The following is a 21,023-nucleotide window of genomic DNA, read 5'->3' as shown; positions in this document are numbered from 1 at the left end:
CAAAGTCAAAGCTTTATGCATCAACTTTTTACTTTACCTTTTTAGTAAAAGCTAGCTGTGTAAGGGCAGACTGTCCAGTAATTTCTCATAAAAGAGACATCACCCTTCATTTTAAAATTCACTAATGTTGCTTTGTAAGGCGGTGTTAAATTATAATACTGCTGGCGACCTGGTAAACCTCTCTGTTTTCCACAAGAGAGAAAACTCCAAAACAGGATGAAGTTTTGCAGATGCACTGTCAAAGCCTAAAGTGGAAACAGAATCACTTGCAGATTCACACAAACTCTTACTTTCAACCACAAACACACACAAACAGTCTTCCATTCTCTGTGGCCCAAGGTGGATTTCGAGAGGTGCATAGATTTGCATAAATCTACATGTTTAATGAGTTTTGGGAGATCAAGCGATCTCAGTGGCCCTTTGTGGGTATTTCTATTATTTTGAGTCTGTGTGTGGGGGGTGGGGGGGTGGGGGGGTTGCGGAGGGGGGCTCCATGTAAATATCACCCACTGTGTGCTGGCACCCGTCACAGATGGTCGGGGGCGAGGGCACCCTGTGGGCATAGGATTTCTATTTCTGTGTATCTGTGTGCTTTGAGGCTGCGAGGCAAAGAGTGTGACCCGGTGTGTCTGCGTATGTGAATACTTTGCACTTTATGTGTTTGTGTGTGATTTACTGTAAGAACTCGTTATGAGTTTGTTTGTCCCTGTGCTTGTTGCAGAGGGTTCATTTTGAGTAGTTCGGTCTCTGTATGTGTGTCTGTTGCAATGGCAATAGTCATACAACCGTGTGTGTGTGTGTATGTTCCGTCGTTTGTGTTTAGACGTGCTACAGAGTGTGTACTCCTGTGCTCGTGTGGCTCCCAGTATGCAACGTGGCTATGATGGCCCTGTTTTGGATGATTGATGTGTTGGAGGAAACAGCGAGGAGCCCAGGTTGGGCCAGAGCCTCAGTCTGACACAGTGCTACTTCCCTGCTGCTTTACATATGTACACGCAGCACGAGTCCTCCTCCCCTCCCATCTGACACTGCCTCAGTCTCACAACCCAGCCAACACTCACAGGTTCTTTTTTTGGGGAAATTTTATTTTGAAGCTTCTGTGTATTGCATGAGGGAAGACGGAGCACACAGTATTCTCTCAATTTTCATATACAGATTGGAAAATATTTGTACTCATAAACAAGAAATGGCAAAAAAAAACTATCTCTCAAATAGCTTGAAACTGAGGGAGGTTTAATGGGATCTTGTTGTTTCTTCAATATTTAACACCAATTAGACCTTAATCTTTGATTTAGTCAGACATTTCATATAAAGGTTTTCACCACAATAGAAATATAAGTAAACACAAACAAATTAAAAAGAACATATATTTACACTTTTTGGGTTTGAACAAAGATATATATACAAAAAAAAGAAATGCTTTTTTAATCTTTTAAAACGGATGGTGAATAGGTTCATCTTTACCAAATATGGAAAATTATGTTGCGGGATGACTTATTTTGCTTACACAGTGTGATTTGAAGGGGTTGTGATTAACCTACTAAAACTGTGTTTTCTTTTTGCTAACTTGTTTTTTTTTTTTAGAAATCTCAATCAAAAAATGTTTTTCAGTCTAAGATAACAAGCTTGTCCAATGACTAATGTTTAGGCACTCAAGACCAGTATTGGTTATGTTCTTAAAAGCGGTCTTATGACTGCATTTTTAAAGTCTTGGTCTTATCTCTGTATTGGATGTGCTGGACTTTGAGTCAAGGCCACATGCAACATTCTTTTTTTACTGCAACTTGATGTGAAATTCCTGGCTAAGTTCAATTACAACCAATAAAGTACTTTTTTATTTGTGACTATGTGCTGGGAATGATAAGATGAAAGGAATTAAAAACAAGAGGGAGAAACATTTTCCAGTGCCAATATATAGATGTTTTTCTGTCTGTACAACACCCAAAAAGACAGAACGCTGAGTGAATTAAGGCCTTCACTTCCACCAGTTGTCTCCAGTGACTCTGCCTCCAAGTAATGCTAAGTATGTTAACATTTAGCTGGATGTAACTCTTCAGAGTTCTGTGTGTTGGGACCCCAGCCATGGGGACAACATGATAAGAACCTTTCTGGAACTTTCAAAATAAACGCATGAACGTACTTCCCGTGACGTCACAGTTTGAATAAAAACCCCGCTTTTGCAACAAACTGACCTCTTCCGCGCAGGTCCCTAGCGGAACTGGACGCAGGGACACAGCATGCTAACGTCTCTTTGCAGGCACACAGACATAACTCTTCAAACTGGATCCAAGAGTGTCATGCGATCATATGCACTAAGTTAAGTAGGAATGAATTGCTGTGTATCCGGTAATCATTCATGAAGGGGGGTAATTAAGGTACAAGCGTGGCTTAACTTTTCTCTCTGAGGTGTACAGAAGCAAACTCTGAAGGAAGGACAATGGGACCGCATCACCGTGATTACAGCAGTAATGTGCAGTTAGCTTGCTAATGAGCTGCCACAAGAAGATTTTCCTTTTAACTGTTTGTAGCAACAACTATGTTAGGATGATTACAGGAATGCTCTTAAAATGCTCTCTCATTGGTTTGGTCAAGGTCCTGGACTTGGTCTCTCCTCCCTTTAACTCTTAGTCTTAGTCCTGTGTTACTGCTGGTCTTGTCTCAGTCTCAGATTAGGTGGTTTAGACTACACACTACATGTGACAATCCAAAACGTTTTATCATCCTCCTCAAAAATTTTCTCTCATTCTAAATCAGCCTGAAATCAAGTCAAGCTGATTTGATTCGCATGTCCTGAGTGCAGAAGTTATTGGATATTTTGATTAGCAACATTGGGATGGTACAGAGAGTTGGACTTTAAAGGATAAAACAGAACAACTTTGCTAATATATTTAGCTTCCTGTTATCTGGCGATGTCTAACGCTGTTGGAATGACCAAAAATATGTGTTTTCCTGTATTACATATACTTTCCAAACACCTTTAGTGATTCCTCTGACTTCACTTTAAGCATGTCAGTCATGCTGAAAATAGCTGACTGACCCTTCATCACACAGTTACAACTTCCACTCTGAGGAGTGTTTGTCAGTGCAACCTAGTAGTGCATATGTGTGGCGCGTTCGCTGATCACAAGAAGATTGGACTTTTATTTTCCTATTAACTGTTAGGGCCAGACAAGTGTGCTACTCTACCATGTAGGTATTTTAATAGCATCTAGCATAAATCTATAGGCTTTAGGTCTATTGTTTAAAATTGGATTGAAGATAGTTATTGCTTTCTGGAAATCATTTGTTATGTTATAAAAGGTTCAGTTTAAAAAGATTGTGATTGTCAGGGTGGTGTCAGGATTTGGAGTTCTGCTGCCTGCTGCTTACACCTTTTCGACACTAGGTGCCACCAGTAGGAGTGTACCTGAGACGACAGGTGTTGTGCATCTACTCATCAGCTGGGAAGCATATAGAGGAAGGTTGCCAACACCTCGGCGCCTGAGTGTTTTTGCCTCCGTGGTAATTTCTGGCCAGCTCTGAAATCTTTGCATGATTTTTACGATGGATATCTTTTGAAGGATCTGTTGTTGCGAACTCTAACTTGCATTGTTACCTGTTCCAGGTGTGAATCCTACCTGATCTGTTCCAGTCCTCCGTAGTGGCTAAGGCTACTTCCTGATCTAGTCTGTGCATGGCAAGCTGAACTCCTTTCCTGACATTTATTCTCTCCCTGGCGGGTTATTCTGGAATCTCCAGTAAGATACGTTTATGTTGGTTCATGTTTCTGAGGTTCAGCTATTTATCTTTTCTCTTTGTGTTTTCACAGTAAAGAAGATTAGACTCGTCGCTCCTGTTGTTCCTGATCAATCTTTCAATAAAAACTTATTCCTTTTACAAAGTTCTCTGAGAGTCTCTGCATGTGGGTTAAGTCGGCTGTAAAAATCATGACACGGAAGCTTTTAGGCATCTGATGGATTACCCATTTTGGCAGAAAACTAAGAATTTATGATCAGCAAAGATGGTATAGCCGACATTCTTGTCAGCCTATTCACATAAAAATTGCAACTTAACATGAGGGCAATGTTTGAATTATCCACATTCATTGTTTTTAATTTCTTCACCAGAGCATGAATAACACCACAAAGATTCAACAGCCTGCATGTTTTTCTCTGCTTGAAATATAAGCCCCTTGTTCAGAGGCAACTTGTAATAAAGAGGACTGTGAGAAAATGGTCACAGGAAGCTGAAGAAGCTCTGCAAGGTTGCTTTGAGGCTACAGACTGGGACGCACTGTGCCAGCCACATGGAGAGGACATCAATGCCATGACTGAGTGTGTAACCGACTATATAAACTTCTGTGTGGATAACATCATCCCCACCAGAACCATGAGATGCTTCCCCAATAACAAACCTTGGATCACCAGTGACCTGAAGGACCTGCTTAACAAGAAAAAAAGAGCCTTCAGAAAGGGAGACAGAGAATTATTGAGGAGTTTACAGAAGCAACTTAAAGTCAAGATAAAAGACAGCAAGGAGGTGTACAAGAAGAAGCTGGAGAGCAAGCTCCAGCAAACCAATATCAGAGATGTGTGGACAGGGATGAAGAAGATCACAGGCTTCAAGCAGAAGGATGATCAGACCGATGGAGGTCTGGACAGAGCCAATGAACTAAACATGTTCTTTAATAGGTTCAGTTCAGAAACAAGCTTCTCATCCTCCTCTCCTGCTCACAGCCAAACAGACATCCCACCCTCCATTGACCCACAGGACCAACAGCTGTCCAGTAACACCTCACATTTTTTATCTTCCACCTCAGCCCTAGACCCTTCTGCTTCTACATGTTTGCCTTCAACCATATCAGAGGATACTGATGCTTCCTTTGCTTTCCCCTTCCACCTGTGTGTCTCAAGAAGTCAGGTGAAGAGACAACTGGAGAGACTGAATCGGAATAAGGCTGCAGGTCCAGATCATGTCAGCCCTAGAGTCCTGAAGGCCTGTGCAGAGCAGCTCTGTGGGATTCTGCAGCACCTCTTCAACCTTAGCCTGGCCCAGAAGAAGGTTCCAGTGTTGTGGAAGACCTCCTGTCTTGTTCCGGTACCAAAGAAAACTCACCCATCAGTCCTCAATGACTATAGACCAGTTGCCCTGACATCTCACATCATGAAGGTCCTAGAGAGACTCCTGTTGGCCCACCTGAGTAAGCAAACAGTAAACCATCAGGACCCCCTTCAGTTTGCTTATTGCTGTGGAGTTGGAGTTGAAGATGCCATCATACACCTGCTTCAACAAACCCACTGTCATCTAGACAAAGCCAGCAGCACTGTGAGGATCATGTTCTTTGATTTCTCCGGTGCATTTAACACAATTCAACCTGATTTGCCTTGTCAGAAACTCCAGAAGACTCAAGTGGAGGCCTCAACAATCTCCTGGATCAAAGACTACCTGACAAACAGACCACAGTTTGTGAGACTGAAGGGTTGTGAGTCTAACCAGGTAGTCAGCAGCACGGGAGCACCACAGGGGACTGTACTCTCACCATTCCTTTTCACCCTGTACACCTCAGACTTCCAGTACAAGACAGACTCCTGTCATCTACAGAAATACTCGGATGATTTTGCAGTCGTGGGGTGGATCAGAGATGGACAAGAAGCTGAGTACAGGAAGGTGGTGGACCGCTTTGTGGCATGGTGTGGAAACAATCATCTCATTTTGAACGTGACTAAAACAAAGGAGATGATTGTAGATTTTAAGAGAAACAGGAATAAGTCAAAAACTATTTCTATCATGGGAGAAAAAGTGGAGGTGGTGGAGGAGTATAAATACCTCGGTGTTCACCTGGACAACAGACTAGAGTGGAGATGCAACTGTGAAGCCATCTACAAGAAGGGACAGAGCAGACTGTACTTCTTGAGGAAGCTTAGGTCCTTTGGTGTTTGCAGCAAGATGCTGCATATCTTCTATAAGTCTGTTGTGGAAAGTGTGATCCCTTCTACCATCATCTGCTGGGGAAGCAGCATCAGAGCCAGGGACTTAAAAAAGCTCAACAAGCTGATAAAAAAGGCTGGCTCTGTTCTGGGGACTCCTCTGGAACCTCTGGAGATCATTGTGGAAAGACGGATTCTTCATAAAATGAAGAACATTATGGAGAACTCTGAGCATCCTCTTCATGAGACTGTTGTACAACAACAGAGTGTCTTCAGTCAGAGGCTTCTTCAGATCTGCTGTAAGACGGAGCGCTACAGGAGATCCTTCCTGCCCACAGCCATCAGCATCTACAACGACTCTTTGAGGAAACCTTCATAATATGAGCTATAACAACATTTAATTTCCCTTTGGGATTAATAAAGTAATTTTGAATTGAATTGAATTGAATGTAGTTGACTTGATTTTTCCAATCTTACAAAATACTATAACAATGCATTGTATTCCACACGGTGGCGCAGTTGGTAGCACTGTTGCCTTGCAGCAAGAAGGTCCTGGGTTCGATTCCCAGCCAGGGGTCTTTCTGCATGGAGTTTGCATGTTCTCCCCGTGCATGTGTGGGTTCTCACCGGGTACTCTGGCTTCCTCCCACAGTCCAAAGACATGCCTGTTAGGTTAATTGGTCTCTCTAAATTGCCCTTAGGTGTGTGAATGAGTGTGTGTATGGTTGTTTGTGTGTTGCCCTGCGATGGACTGGCGACCTGTCCAGGGTGTACCCTGCCTCTTGCCCATAGACTGCTGGAGATAGGCACCAGCTCCCCCATGACCCACTATGAAATAAGCAGTAGAAAATGACTGACTGTATTCCACACTACAGCTTGAATGTTTAATTAAAAGTCTTCAGTATTTGTAGAAATTATTTTAAATCTCAGAGCAGCAACACCTAATGTAGGTGTAGCTGTAGGTGAACTTTCCTCTGATTTTAAAAGTGATGCAGAGGCATCAGAACAATATGTTGCCCAGAGGAGCTGTAAAACAGTGAAGGTGGTGCAGAGCATTTTCCTCACGGCCTCATGAAAGAACTTGGAGCACCTGGAAAGTATCCAGTCTCTTTTTGAATCAGAACCACCATGAAGTGCTTTTTCTTTCTTTTCTCATGGTCTGTGTCTGTCACCAGTCTTCTCTTTGTCTTCTTCTTTCTTGCTAAATCTGTCTTTTCCATTCTGTTTTTGTTCTTTTCATGTATGTGCCTATCAGACTCCCACTCTCCCTGTCTGTCTTTTCTCATCTTTTTCTATCTGGTGTTTGCTTAACTCAGTCTCAGGCTCTCTTTCTAAACTCCTATCACATGCTCTCACTTTCTTTTCACCTATTTCAATATCCTGCCATCTCTCACCCATCACTAATCCGCCACCCCACCACCACCTCTTTTCTTTCTCTCTGTAGTTTCTCTCTAGCTTTGAAAGCCTTCCTTTCACCCTTCTTTATTTCAGCTCCTGCTAATCCCTATATTTCCTTTGTCTCTAATGTGTAGTTTGTTTCTCCATCCTTGCCTTGGTTTGCCTTTGCCAGTAGCCCTGAAATTATTGTATTGTGGAGAAATGTAGTTTAAAATGTTTACAAGGATAATTTTGCTCGAGGTGTGTTACCATGAAGACAGTGCATATAAACACAGCAGCATCATCTTATAAAATGTGGCATTTTCCATTGGGTGCTATAATACAAGTCAGGGACATGATTCGGCATACAAAATTAACATTCCCCCAATTAGAAACAAGTGTGCTCAATTCAAAATATTGGATTGATGGTGTTTCCCAGTGACAGCAGGGTTGTGACTTCTCACAGAGCTATGTCAACCTCGTAGAAGGGCATACTGGGAGGCTGGGAGGTATCCAGGCCTTATTGATCCACCTGTAGCAACCAGCTGTTCACCAACAACAAATCAATGCAGCTCTCAGCTGGGGAGCGCCAAGCCTGGCCCCATAGCTCTCACACACAAAACACCAGAGGTAAACAAAGAGTGCACACGAATACACACATGCATGCCAGACAGCTGTTTCTATTCACACACACACACACAAACACAAACATATATATATATATATAGAGAGAGAGAGAGAGAGCTGGTACCTGCTGCGCACGCAAGGTCCCCCTGCTCCAGCCAGCACATGTCCAGGCCCTTCTGAAGTTTGGCAGTAACCATCTGGATGATCCAGAGGAGGAATGGAAGAAGTTCATGTCGTCTGATGAGACAAAATAGAGCTTTTTGGTCTAAACTCCACTCGCTGTGTTTGGAGGAAGAAGAATGATGAGTACAACCGCAAGAACATCATCCCTACCATGGAGCATGGAGGTGGAAACATCATTCTTTGGGGATGCTTTTCTCCAAAGGTTACAGGACGACTCCACCATATTGAGGGCAGGATGGATGGGCCATGTATCGGGAGACCCATAAATAAAATTAGTAATCAATCATCCTATTTGCATTTGCATTTTCTTCTTCACGACTGCACATTTTATGCCATAATCAAAAAGAAAACAAAGTAGACATTGCTTTTTCGTTTTCGTGGTCTGCCCGCAAAATACTGCCCAGAACTCGAAAACGAAAAAGCATTCCGAGCTGCGGGCACAGAAGAGTGACGTCAGCAGCCGCTCTTCCTCAGCTCCCTGCTGACCGAGCTACCGATCTTGTTCAGTAGGGGGCGATGTGCACGTCTGCATTGCATTACATTGCAAACGTGCCAAGAAATTGATTGAATTGCAGCAGGGCCGAGCTCAATTTGTGGCAGTGGCAGGCAGAACTGGTAGTTCCGGTGGCAGACTGTGGCAGCCTTATGGCCCGGGACATCCAGTGTGTTTTTAAGCATTTATTTATATTTTTCTGTGAGTGACGATTCAGAATAGCCGCTCGTGCTCTCTAATAAACCGGCTGTTTGTGCAATAAATCTTCGTCATCCTTTCAACACGTCACACATACACATAGTGCTATTTATTTTCCATGTCAAGTAAATACAATCACCTTATGTTATGGGTCTAAAGCTGTTTCTTAAATAATAATAATGAAATCATTATTTAAAGGTAACAGGCTATAACAACGATGACAACCCATTTGCCGATAATCAGCATCAGCTTCCACAAAAACAGTGGCAACCGCATTGGCAAGCTTTTACGGCCGGTCTGGCACCTTCTGGCATCCTCACGGAATCCCGTGCCACCCTGCGGCAAGCTGTGGTAGTTCCGGTGGCAGCTTCAGTGGCAGCTTCGGTGGCAGGCTGTGGCAGTTCCGCCACAGCCTGCCACTGGAACTACCAGTTCTGCCTGCCACTGCCACAAATTGAGCTCGGGCCTGCTGCAATTCAATCAATTTCTCAGCACGTTTGCAATGTAATGCACTGCAGACGTGCACAGCGCCTCCCACCGAACATGATGGGTAGCTCGGTCAGCAGGGAGCTGAGGAAGAGCGGCTGCTGACGTCACTCTGCTGCGCCCGCAGCTCGGAATGCTTTTTCGTTTTCGAGTTCTGGGCAGTATTTTGCGGGCAGACCACAAAAACGAAAAAGCAATGTCTGCTTTGTTTTCTTTTTGATTATGGCATAAAATGTGCAGTCGTGAAGAAGAAAATGCAAATGCAAATAGGATGATTGATTACTAATTTTATTTATGGGTCAAATAATGCAGCCACATTCTTAAAATGAAAAAGCATTTCTGGAAATGCGTTTTCATTTTCAAATTTTACATTTCAAATTGAATTTTGGTATCTATTTGCTGGGGTACATTTTGAAAAATAAATCTCAAATGTCTTTTTCTATTTCATTTTAATTTAGTGAAGGAATGAGCAGTCTTGAAGAAGAAAATGCAAATGCAAATAGGATGATTGATTACTAATTTCATTTATGAGTCAAACAATGCAGCCACATTCTTAAAATGAAAAAGCATTTCTGAAAATGCTTTTTCATTTGAAATATGGTAACGATTTGCTTCCATACTGTGGGACTGCAGCTGTTGATAAATCCATTCCGTACTGACGCCACAAAGCTGCGAGTGTCTGTTAGACGCCATTCAACACATCAACAGACTTGTTATTTTGGTTATGACAAGTGTACGATAATTTCTCTCAAAATACGATAATTTTATGTCTCTAGTACGATAATCCTACATTTCTCACCTGGTAACACTGGTCCGGACGGACCCAGTGAGGCAAAGACAACATCCCGCTTCGCCTTTAATGAAAATATTAGATCAATGGCTATTGCACAGGAGGGCAGAGCTGTGTTCTGAGTGGCACGTAGCCTCTGTACCCATCGGTGCGCACATGGGGCAGCTGATCCAGTCAACACTACAGTAGCACACAACTTGTTAACTGTTGCTCGACATAACTAGCAACGGTTGCAGCTTAGAAATTGGCCAATCCATATTAACAACAAAAAAGACAAATATGTCTATGAATAAAAAGTTCAGAATCTATCATAAACAGCCACGATATTTCAGCCTGAACATAATATTAGCAACATAGATATAGTTTGTTGAAAGAGATGGCAATCTGTATGTTAAAGCTTTGCTACTTTTAAAACATAATGTCACATCACTATCCTGCAAAGAATTTAAATTAAACATTTATGTACATAAAAATGAATTATTTTCAAATAATTTTACTGAATTCACTTTCTTTGTTTTGTCAATATTTGAACGATATACAACTTGTTTGATTGTTAAATTGTTTTTTGGTGACACAAAATCATTTTTGACTATATAAACCCTCCCCTGGAATATTTTCACATTCAAAGATGTACTGAAATTGATCCAGCTCCAATTGCTCTGCAATCTATGCCTCCTTCTGGCCAAAGTGACAGCAGACATTTTTGAGTCCCCAGTTAGCACCTGCATTTCAGTCGTGCTAACCCTAGACACAAAAACAGCACCCGCAACCCATTTCAGGTTTGATAAATCACATTGAGGGTGTTAAAGGATTATATTTGCATAACCCCCTTCCATAAATTTGTATGTTTGGGTTATTATCATTTTATATTATTATCATATGTTTTGCATATTTATGAAGGCAAACAGGCTTAAAGGTTTGCGCCCACTGTTCCGATGATTTTACACATGCAATCCGGTTAGCACCTCGATTGTAGATCAGCTCTGCGGACGAAAACAGGTTTGCGTGTGGTTTTCTACACGCAAACCGTGTAAATATCAGGCCCAAGGAGTGCAAAGCTGCTAGAGACATAACTCAAAAGATTATCAGCAGCTGTATTTGCACCAAAAGGTGGTTCTACTAAATATTATCTCAGGGAGTCTTTTAACACCACACTTACATTTATTTGTAAAAACAGAAAATCTTGTAAAAAATTTGAATGTTAGGCACTACTTCATTTTAGTTCCTCACATAAAATCTTAATAAAACACATCGAGGGTTTTTAACTATAATGTTACAAAATCTGAAGATGTTCAAGGGTTATGAACATTGTTAATATTGCTTAAATAATTAAACAAAAACCTTAATGTTGTGAGTGGGCTTTTTCTGAAGATCTTAGTTTACCAGGCTCTAAAATACAGTATTAGGAAGCTAAGACACCAAACCTTCTACCAGGTTCATGTCTTTCCCCACCACCAGCAGCAGCTCTGCCCTCTAACACTCAGTCCAGTAACATTATTTAACGAGTGACGTATACATACAGCCATGGCATATCTCTCTTGTGTAAAAGTCTGCATTTTTCCAGAGCTTGTGGTTTTATTTGGGGAGGGGGTAAGTACATCTTACTGCTTCTGTAGGGTTAAAAAGGAAATGTAGCAGGAAGCTGCTGCTAATCAAAGGCACTTGATTATTTAATCATCACTTTTATAAAAGCAGAAGTGTTAATAGTTTGTTGGTCTGGAGTATACCAGTTTGTATTAACAAGATGCCGAGGAAGAATGAAGACCTTACAAAAACTGGCAATTGTTTCTCTTAGCTGATCTGGAAAGGGTTATGAGGCGATTTTTAAACAATTACAGGTTTTTCCTATGATGTTAGGTTCAAAAGTTAAAATGTATTTAAAAGTTGTATTTAAGTGTAAATTAAATCATCTAATTATTTTAAAACAAACAGTGATCTGAAATTGTAAGCTGGAACCTTTAACTAACTGATGAAAAGTTGTTGATTATACCTAATGCTAATGAGCCTAATGTTTTTTTTTTTTTACAGTGTAAAATCCCAGCTGGTTCCTCCTCCTTTTCTAATATGTATTTCTGATGCTGGAAGATTTTTCTCATCAATCTCCTTTGATGGTAAAATGACATATTTGCTGCTGTGTTTATTTACAGGTGACTGACCATAAAGGCCATGTGTGGAGCTGCGAGAGGCCGAGTGAGGAGGAGGTTGCAAGAGCTTTGCTTAGCACTACACTCATCCTGTATGGCACCCATGACCCTCACAAGACCATGCTCGGTATGTGAAAGTGTCAGCCTCTTTTAGTACTTTGAACTTGTACAACTTGAGGTGAGCATGCAGACACAGATGCTGTAGAAGTGTGACAGACACTGAGCACACCTGAAAAATTTGACAAATTATTATTTCATGAGTTGATTTCTGAAATTTCTTTCTGTTTTTTTTATTTTAATTTTATTTTTGCATAACCTGTGTTGATGCAGAAGGCAAAGCATGTTGCCAGATTTTGCATTTTGGGGTAATTTGTATGTTTGTTTAATTTTTTTCTTTAAGTCTTTAATTCGTCTTTTAAACTATTTTATGGAGTCAGTCTTTTAGACATGTTTAGTGCTATAGAGTCCCGTTCAAAATGCATGTTTTGAATTGATTACCATTGCAGTTTGATTTCTACATTTATTGATAAAGTGAAGAAGTTTTTTCATGTCCTGTAAATCTAAAACTTAGGGATAGGATTAAAAAAATCATGTTTGAGATTTACCAATTTTTCACAAAAAGAAAAGAAAAAACTCTGAAACTGTGGCTCCCAGGCTCAGATATTACCCCACCTGGCCCACCAAAAGAAGTTTTTGTTTGCATAATTTGGAAAAACAAGTGAGAAAAAAATATTTTTTCGTTCTTTTTTCTAAGATACTTCAAAATAATGGCTTCACTTGTTTGTAATCAATGACATGACTTTGCACAGAAAATAAGAAATGTCCAGAATCAGTGCTTCCAGTTACTGACACTCCCAGGCGTAAAAAAGTCAGCCACTCCCTAAAACAAATCACATAAAAAGTCATATTTTGGGGCATTTTTCCTACTTTAATTGCTAAAACTAACTTTGAAGAGGTAAAAAATTCTGTTGGTTCATGAATAATGGCTGATAATATGTAGTGAGGGTGAAGTAATAATGCATTTATGGAAATCTCCAATGATACAAGTGGAGTAAAAATGAAGTGATTTCTCTGGATTAAAATGTGAAAATGTTTTTGAAATAAGACATCAACATTTCATAAATACTTAGCAAGAACATCCCAACCCTCTCATTTCACCACCAGTACCTCAAATGCTGAAGCGCTGTGGTCAGATGTCAGTAGAGTGACCACGGGGGCCGTGATGTGTAATTACAGCGTGACCCCTGGCTGCCCCTTCTCTCTCCCTCCACCTCCTCTGTGTGCAAGTCCTCTTCACTTACATACATGTTAGCAACAAAGCTACGCCAACTCCAACCATGTCCCTGTCAAAGGGTTGTTTGAACCACTGAGACGTGAAAGAAGAGAGATGCTGGACCACACTTCCCTGTTGGTCCAAGTCAACTTTAGTTCCTTGTGATCAAAGATTGTCACAGTCCTTGACAAGTTGGTAAAGTCCTCCCACTCTGACTGACTGTGTGTGTGTGTGTGTGTGTGTGTGTGTGTGTGTGTGTGTGTGTGTGTGGGTGGGTGCCTGCGTGCATGCATGCGTGCGTGCGTGTGTGCGTGCGTGCGCGCGCGCGTGCGTGCGTGTGTGTGTGTGTGTGCTCGCTCTGTTGCTCTGTCTTCTCTTTCCGTTAAAATGTTGATTTCTCTTTTGAGAAATCAATGGCTTCCCCCTCCTCCTCGCCTTCTCTCTCCATCCATCCATGTATCCCTCACCATGTGTCTGGATTTTACTCAGGTTCAAGCTGTTAGTCAATCTGCTGTCCACACACACACACACAAACACACACACACTCACAGCTCATTCACAGGTCCCAAAACCTCTGCTATTCCCACTGTCTTATCCCCTGTTACATTAGTTAAATCTGTATGCTAAACATGGTCAAAACTAAAACCTGTATTTGAGTAATAAGCTAGGCTAACCTGCTTTAACACCATTTTCTAGATAACAGAAAACAGAATGGAAATGAGAATCTTAAAGGATCTTAAAGAAAACTCCGACCTTTGAAATTTGAAGGTTTTTCTCATGTAAAAAGTAAATCATGACAACACAGATTTCATGGGGAAGCTGCAGTTGTAAAAAAATTGTAAAAGCTGCAATTATCTGGGTAAATTAAAGTGTAAATTAAAGTTTTGGAATAGTCTATCCAGAGTTCAGAACTAAATCTGTCAATCTGATAGATTGTAAAAACTTTGCATAGTACAATAGGCGAATATTACCAAGGTATAGTGGTAGAGTACTTTAACAGAAGTTAAAATGTAGTATTAGTTTCAGGGTTTGCACACTCATGCAGCTGGATTATTGCAGCTCTTCTATTTTTTATATTTTGCCGACCATATTTAGTTGGTTTATCAGTTGAATTTTACAGGTAAAAACTGGAAAAATGTCTGAAATGTTCTATTTGTTAAAAAGGTAAATTCTTCTTTATATTTTAATAGGGGTGGGTGAAACTTTAATAGCTACTGTATGTGTCAGCTTCTACTTTGAGACCATAACATAAATATATCTTGATGGCCAAAACAATAAAAAAAATGTATTAGCATTTTATTATTTGTTTGTTTTTTACATGTAAAAGCAAACATTCTTGCTGTCTTTCATGCTTTTTGTGCCCACATGCTCTTATGGATTTTTCGTGCCCAAGCCTATATCACAAAGGCATGTATCTATTTAGTCCTTGGAAACAATTTATGAAGCAGTGTTGATTCCAGAGGAATCCTTCTTAGATGAAACATCTGACAGATATTTTGTCTTTTTAAGCTGAGATTAAAAATGACTGTTCTTCAGGTTTCCCTGCTGCACAACTTGTTCAGGTTCAATTCAATTCAGTTTTATTTATATAGCGCCAATTCACAACACATGTCGTCTCAAGGCACTTTACAAAGTCAGTTCAGGGAAGAAGGAACTTCTAAAACTAAGGGGCAGAAGTGTAGACAAAACTAGAACACCAGGATAACAGAAGGAATAAATAAACATAACTATTAAACCAAAGGTAACTGAGAAAGTAAACACAAACAAAACCCAAAATGGCAGATCCTGACAACATCAGTAACTTCTTTATTTACATTCTTTCCCCGATCCATGTCACACATTCTGGGGTGAGGCCACCAAAACTAGCAATATTACCACCTTATTTATCCATGCCTAATTGTCTGTATGCTGGAATTTGCCATTAAATCAACAGTTTCATAATTCATGTGGAATTAGTCCCTTGATCATTTTTGCATCCAAATCTATGCTAGTATTTGATCAAATTGGGCAGGATATGGCAAATCTTTATGCCATTCAGAGAATGTCAGAATACATAAACTGTTCCAGTAGAATGATTTTACTCTTCTCTAGCGCTGAAACTTTACTTAACGATATGTTTTATGATATGTTTTATGTTGTCACTAATCTCTCTCCGTATGGAATCAGAAATCCTCAAACCATTGACTTTTTTATTTAAATATTAGATGAGATAAGATTTCATTAGGCAGACAGATTTCCTTGATAACAATTTGCCTGGATTCAATAAATCATTCTATTCAACCTTATACCTTAGCGTGTGTGTGTGTGTGTGTGTGTGTGTTTGGCGATCGTGCAGCAAGCAAAGGTAAATTGCTGTGATTATGTGGCAGTAATTGAACAGGGATGGTGTGTTTAATTGAGTTGTTGTTTCCTGATGTTTCTCTGCAGTGGCAGGAGGCACCATGCTGACAGGTGCCTCATCTCACCTTACTAAGATGAGAAGTTTATTTTCTCCTTTTTTTCTACAGCAAAAGCGTTGTGTGTCTGCTTTGACTTAATAGTGTATGTTTGGCTTGGGGATGTCTGTGTATGTATGTGTATGTGGGGGTAGCGTGTGTTTCAGCGTAAGGCCCATTTTTCCAACATATACTACGTTGTGAGGACCCACAGCTCCTTATGGTGCCCAAATTCTGGGCCCTATAACAAAAAGTGCTGCTTTTGGTTTACTAGTTACTACTACTAAGGTGTAATTGAGTTTTGCTTCGGTTTAGGGTCAGGGTTGAGTCATAGCAATGATTCGATAATGGATGGAAGTCAGTGCATAGACAAATACATAATGCATGTGTGTGTGTGTCTGTGTGTGTGCATTGAGACATACTGGTGTGTTGGTCTTTGTATGAGGCTATGCATGCATCAAACTGTTTGTTTCATGTATGTGTGTTTACATGTTTTGTTTGTATGCATCTGCTTTGGCTTGCAAGTGCTGCAGCTCAGTGTCTAAGTGTTTTTTTCAGTAATCATCGGTGTGTGTATGTGTGTGTGTGTGTAGCTGTATCTGATCTACCTCCTGGGCTCCATCCTAAATCAAATGGTATGTAACGGCAATTTCACCATTTTGTTTTCTACATCTCCTCCCTATTCCTCTCCTCCACTCTCCTTGTAGATGTTCTACCAAATTCTTCTCTTCCTCCCCTTTTAAGAGTATCTCTTTCTGCCTGTGGAGGTGTGATTACTTTTCTTCTCTGAACACCCTTGATCTGAGAGGTTCAGTGCGTGTGTGTGTGTGTGTGTGTTTGGTTGGTGATTTGAGCAGCCTGGTGCTGGGTATTGTGCAGGGCAATTCATGGACAATGTCTCCAGATGAATGCCTCCATTCACAATAACAGCTTCTCCATTAGCTGCGGCGCTCACCGCCTTGTTGTTGTCTTTTCTTCATCTCTGCAAAAAAAAACAATTAAAGCAGGACAAAAACAAGATAGAAGAACACAAGCAGAGTACCTGGAGAAAGAGGGAAAGAAAAGAGAACATGAAGGGTCTCTGTCTGGGTCTGCATATGGAGTGGCTTCTCAGTGCATGCCATCTTTTTCTCCTGAACTTTTCTGCCTAAATTACATCTCTGCCTAAGTGGCTTGCACAATTAACCAGTGCTGAATGTTTATTACTCACTGTAGTGCACATTTCATAAAAGATATGCTTTCACTTGTTTAAGTATAGAGTTCAAGGGTGTCATTTGAGAAACAATACAGAAACCTTTAATATTCAGATTTTTCTGTCTCAGAAAGAAATCAGAAGGAAACATTGAGTGACATTTAAGGTCAAACATAGGAGTTAGTTCTTCTAGACATATGTAAGGTATTTTTCCCAGCAAATGCACCACACCTGTTTTTTTTGGGTTTTTTTTGTAAATATCCAACATTTTTCTCACTTTATGTTGAGGAAATTCTGCAGAACCCACGTAATTAGATTAAACATGTAACCATATGAACAATGATAATAATATTCATTTTTTCCCCTTTTTGAAAAAAAAAAAAGTAAAATATTATATTCAACTTCTTAAACGTATTGTAAATTTTTTTTAATTTACCCCGGGACTGGAGTTTTATGCTGTAACTGAGTTGACCCCTTTAATTGATGTCCTGAATGACTGATTCTGACACTAATAATTAAATAATATATTACTTACATGGGAACTGGAAAACTTAAAGGCTTTATAACTATTACTGAACAAAAAATATCAGTCCAGTAGTTTTACCTGCTTTGTCTTATAGAGGAATACAATGGCCAGGGGGCCACAATGACCACTGAGTGAGACGTGGGGTAGATAGGTAACCAAAACATAGTGAGGCAAACTCACATAAGTAATTATTCACAATGATACAGTATGGAAAGACAATTTAGAATGGATAGTTTTTTTAAATGTTTGTTTATTGGAACTGATGAGGAACACACCTGAAGAAGAACTCAGCACTACACAGGAATTGTCGAAACCTCAGTTTAATTTTCTGCAAGTTACGAGTTTAAACATTCTGCTTTAAGTTAATAGTTATACACTTTATCGATTTTTAATGGAACCTCAAGTTGCAACAAATTAAGCTCTAAGTTTGAGTCATTTTTATCACTTTCTATTTCCATTATTTGTCCTATTATTTTAAAAAAACTGCAGCATTAGTGTAACCACCTCTGAGCATGTCCACTATAAATGTGAGGCACTTTGTAGCTGCCTCCAAAGCCTTTAGACTTATCCCAACAGCAAGGTAAGTACTTTGCATAGGTATCCATAAACCTTGAACTTTGTCACATTTTGTTATTCTGTAACCACAGACTACAATGTATTTAAATGGGATTTTATCTGATAAACACAAAGTAGTGCATAATAAGAAAGTGGAAAAAAAAACATGGTTTTCAAGTGTTTTTTTGTTTTTTTTTAACCAACAAAAAATTAAAAAGTGTGGTGTGCAGTTCTATTCAACCTCTTTTACTCTAATACCCCTAAATTCAGTGTAACCTAATGGAGTTCAGGAGTCAACTAATTGGTAAATTATTCCCTATGTGCAATTTACTCTCAGTTTAAATTCAGCTGTTATGTTAAAACTTAAGAGGTTTGTTAGAGAACATTAGTGAACGAACAGCATCATCAGGAACCAAGTCAAACACAAAGTTGTGTAGAAGTTTAAAACAACATTAGGCAATAAAACAATCTCCCAAGCGTTAAACATCTCTGTTCAATCCAAGAATGTGGCTCAAGGTGCTGCCCCCCTTCGGTAACAGAATGGAAAAGAAGAGCATTAATTAGAGAAGCAGCCAAGGGGCAGATGGAAGCTCTGGAGGAGCTGCACATATCCACCATTCATTTGTCCTGTTCAAGGAACTTATACATCAGGCGACAAAAGCCATTGTTGAAACAGAATATTTAAGAAGTAACATTTGCAGTTTTCCACCAACCATTTAGGCAGTACAAATAACAGGTGGAAGAAGACCAAAACTGAACTGTTATAACGCTGATGAGGGAGATGAATACAGACAAATAAAGAGCAATACTCAAAAAAATCTGTTAGAAGTGACACAAGACTTGAGACTGGGATTAAAGTTCACCTTGCAGCAGGACAGAACCCAAACACTCTCAGTCAGTTCTTAAAATACAATCGTTTAAATTCAAGCCGATGGCCCAGTCAAAGCTCAGACCTAAAGGGCTAAAGGGAGTGGAGAGTCTGTGACAGGATGTGAACATTGATGTTCACAGATGCTCTGCATCCAATCTGACTGAGCTTGAGCTCTTTTGCAAAGAAGAATGGGTAGAGGTTTCAAGTAAATGTTTGTGAAGCAGGGAGAGGCATATCCTGAACTTTTGGCTAAAGGTGGCTCAACAAAGTTGGAACTCAGGGAGTTGAATACAACTCAAGGTTTTTATTTGAGAATAAAAAACTAAACAACAACATAGATCATTCTCATTCTACTTCACAATTATGTACTACTTTGTGTTGGTCAGTTACATAAAATCCTAAATGAAATACAGTACTTTGAAGTTTTAGGTTGCAATGTGACAAAATGTAAAACGTTTGAGGGATATAAACACTGCAATGCAATGTTTAAAAGGAAGAAATGTAGAAGGGACAGCAGAAACTAACTTGCATACAATATGTGAACTTGTATTTACATAGAAGGACAAAGATGTAGCTCTATAAATAATCCATATAGATAAATTATAAAAATTATTCCACAGGAAAAATATACATGTTATTAATTGTGTAGGATTTTAATCAGTGACAGTGACAGAGGAAGTTAGATTTTATCAAAGATATACATGAACTGTGAGCATTCTCTATCCTTCCCTTTTCTGTTTCAGAGGGGCCCCTCCAGAGCATTGTGTCCATGGGGTGGCGTCACCCCGTCCCTCATGGTGGGTTGTACCGGAGGGACAGTTCCCCTCCTCTGGATCTGCTTCAGTGGGTCTACCAAATGGAGAGAGACAGGAAAGTTGGTGCAGGCGACATCGGTTTGCCAACCAAATACAAGGTACAGTACTGTACACAGAGTTAAAGCATGCATGTCTCACACTCACACACACACTGTGATTTACTGTTCCAATAAATCACTGGGGCCGCCTAATTTTCTATGGATTTCAATTTCCCCCTGGACATATCTGCATTGATCAACTTCAGGTTTAAGGATGTGCCAAGCGTTGCTCACAGTGACACTGAAGAATGGCTCGCAGATCTCTGCTATACGGCTGAGTGTGTGTGTGCGTGTGTGTGTGCGCGCAGAGGTACAACTGTGGGATTTGTGCACATGCAGCATTTCTGTTCAGCTCTGTCATCACTGGTGAGGCATTAGCAGACAAATCCTTGAGTCTGAGTAATAGGATCTGAAAATGTCAGAATCATACAGACAGAGATAGGGATCAGACAGTCGTATCAAGACTCGAGATATTATTGTGATCAGATCTGCTTCTGTTAAGAGCCTGGGTCTGATTATGAGGAACAATTAAACATCATTCAGCAACAATTGTTACTCCAAAGAAGACCTGCATACACTTTGCAGCCAATCATCTCTCAGCTCAGTACTTCAACGGATACAATTCAGACTTAGATTTTTCATCACCCTCTGTCTTTATACGTTGTTCTGCATTATAAAACCAATTGTGGCACTGATATAAGTTTGCCCTTACATGAAAGGTGCGTGTGCTTGTGTTGTGTGTGTGTGTGTGGAGGTGTTTCTGGCTGATATGTCCTTGCAGAGGTGCACGCTCCCTGGGCCTGTAGATGAGTTTTGAGCCGTTGTTAGGAGGCAGCGACGAGGTCTGACAACGTCTTTACCCCAGGTTCCTCCCCTAGAGGCAGATCTGAATGGATTGTAGGAGCAAGGAGGAGAAATAAATTGGAGAAAAGGATAAATCAATGCTTGGCGGAGAGGCAAACAGACCTTCCAACCCCCAGTCCACACACACACACACACACACACATGTTCCACAGCGTGGCTTTTTTTCCTTGGGCTGTATTGGATTGGTATGCAGAGCCTAGGAGAAACACACTCAGAAAAAGACTTGGCCTACAAATGATGTCCTTTGTTT

General features: G+C 40.3%; 1 protein-coding gene across 1 annotated transcript in view; it reads left to right on the top strand.

Annotated features, from left to right (window-relative positions):
* The window catches only part of LOC124865699 (furin-like protease kpc-1), a 312,042-nt gene that overhangs the window by 281,078 nt on the left and 9,941 nt on the right, over positions 1 to 21,023 (top strand). The window contains exons 17-18 of the mRNA XM_047361035.1: positions 12,208 to 12,331; positions 19,800 to 19,969. Of these exons, the coding sequence (XP_047216991.1) occupies positions 12,208 to 12,331; positions 19,800 to 19,969 (294 nt within the window). The remainder of the gene's footprint in view (positions 1 to 12,207; positions 12,332 to 19,799; positions 19,970 to 21,023) is intronic.

The sequence above is a fragment of the Girardinichthys multiradiatus genome, chromosome 3 (genome assembly GCF_021462225.1).
Source record: "Girardinichthys multiradiatus isolate DD_20200921_A chromosome 3, DD_fGirMul_XY1, whole genome shotgun sequence".
Classification (NCBI taxonomy): domain Eukaryota; kingdom Metazoa; phylum Chordata; class Actinopteri; order Cyprinodontiformes; family Goodeidae; genus Girardinichthys; species Girardinichthys multiradiatus.
The sequence above is the reverse complement of the archived record's forward strand: the minus strand, read 5'-3'. Positions and strand labels throughout refer to the sequence as shown.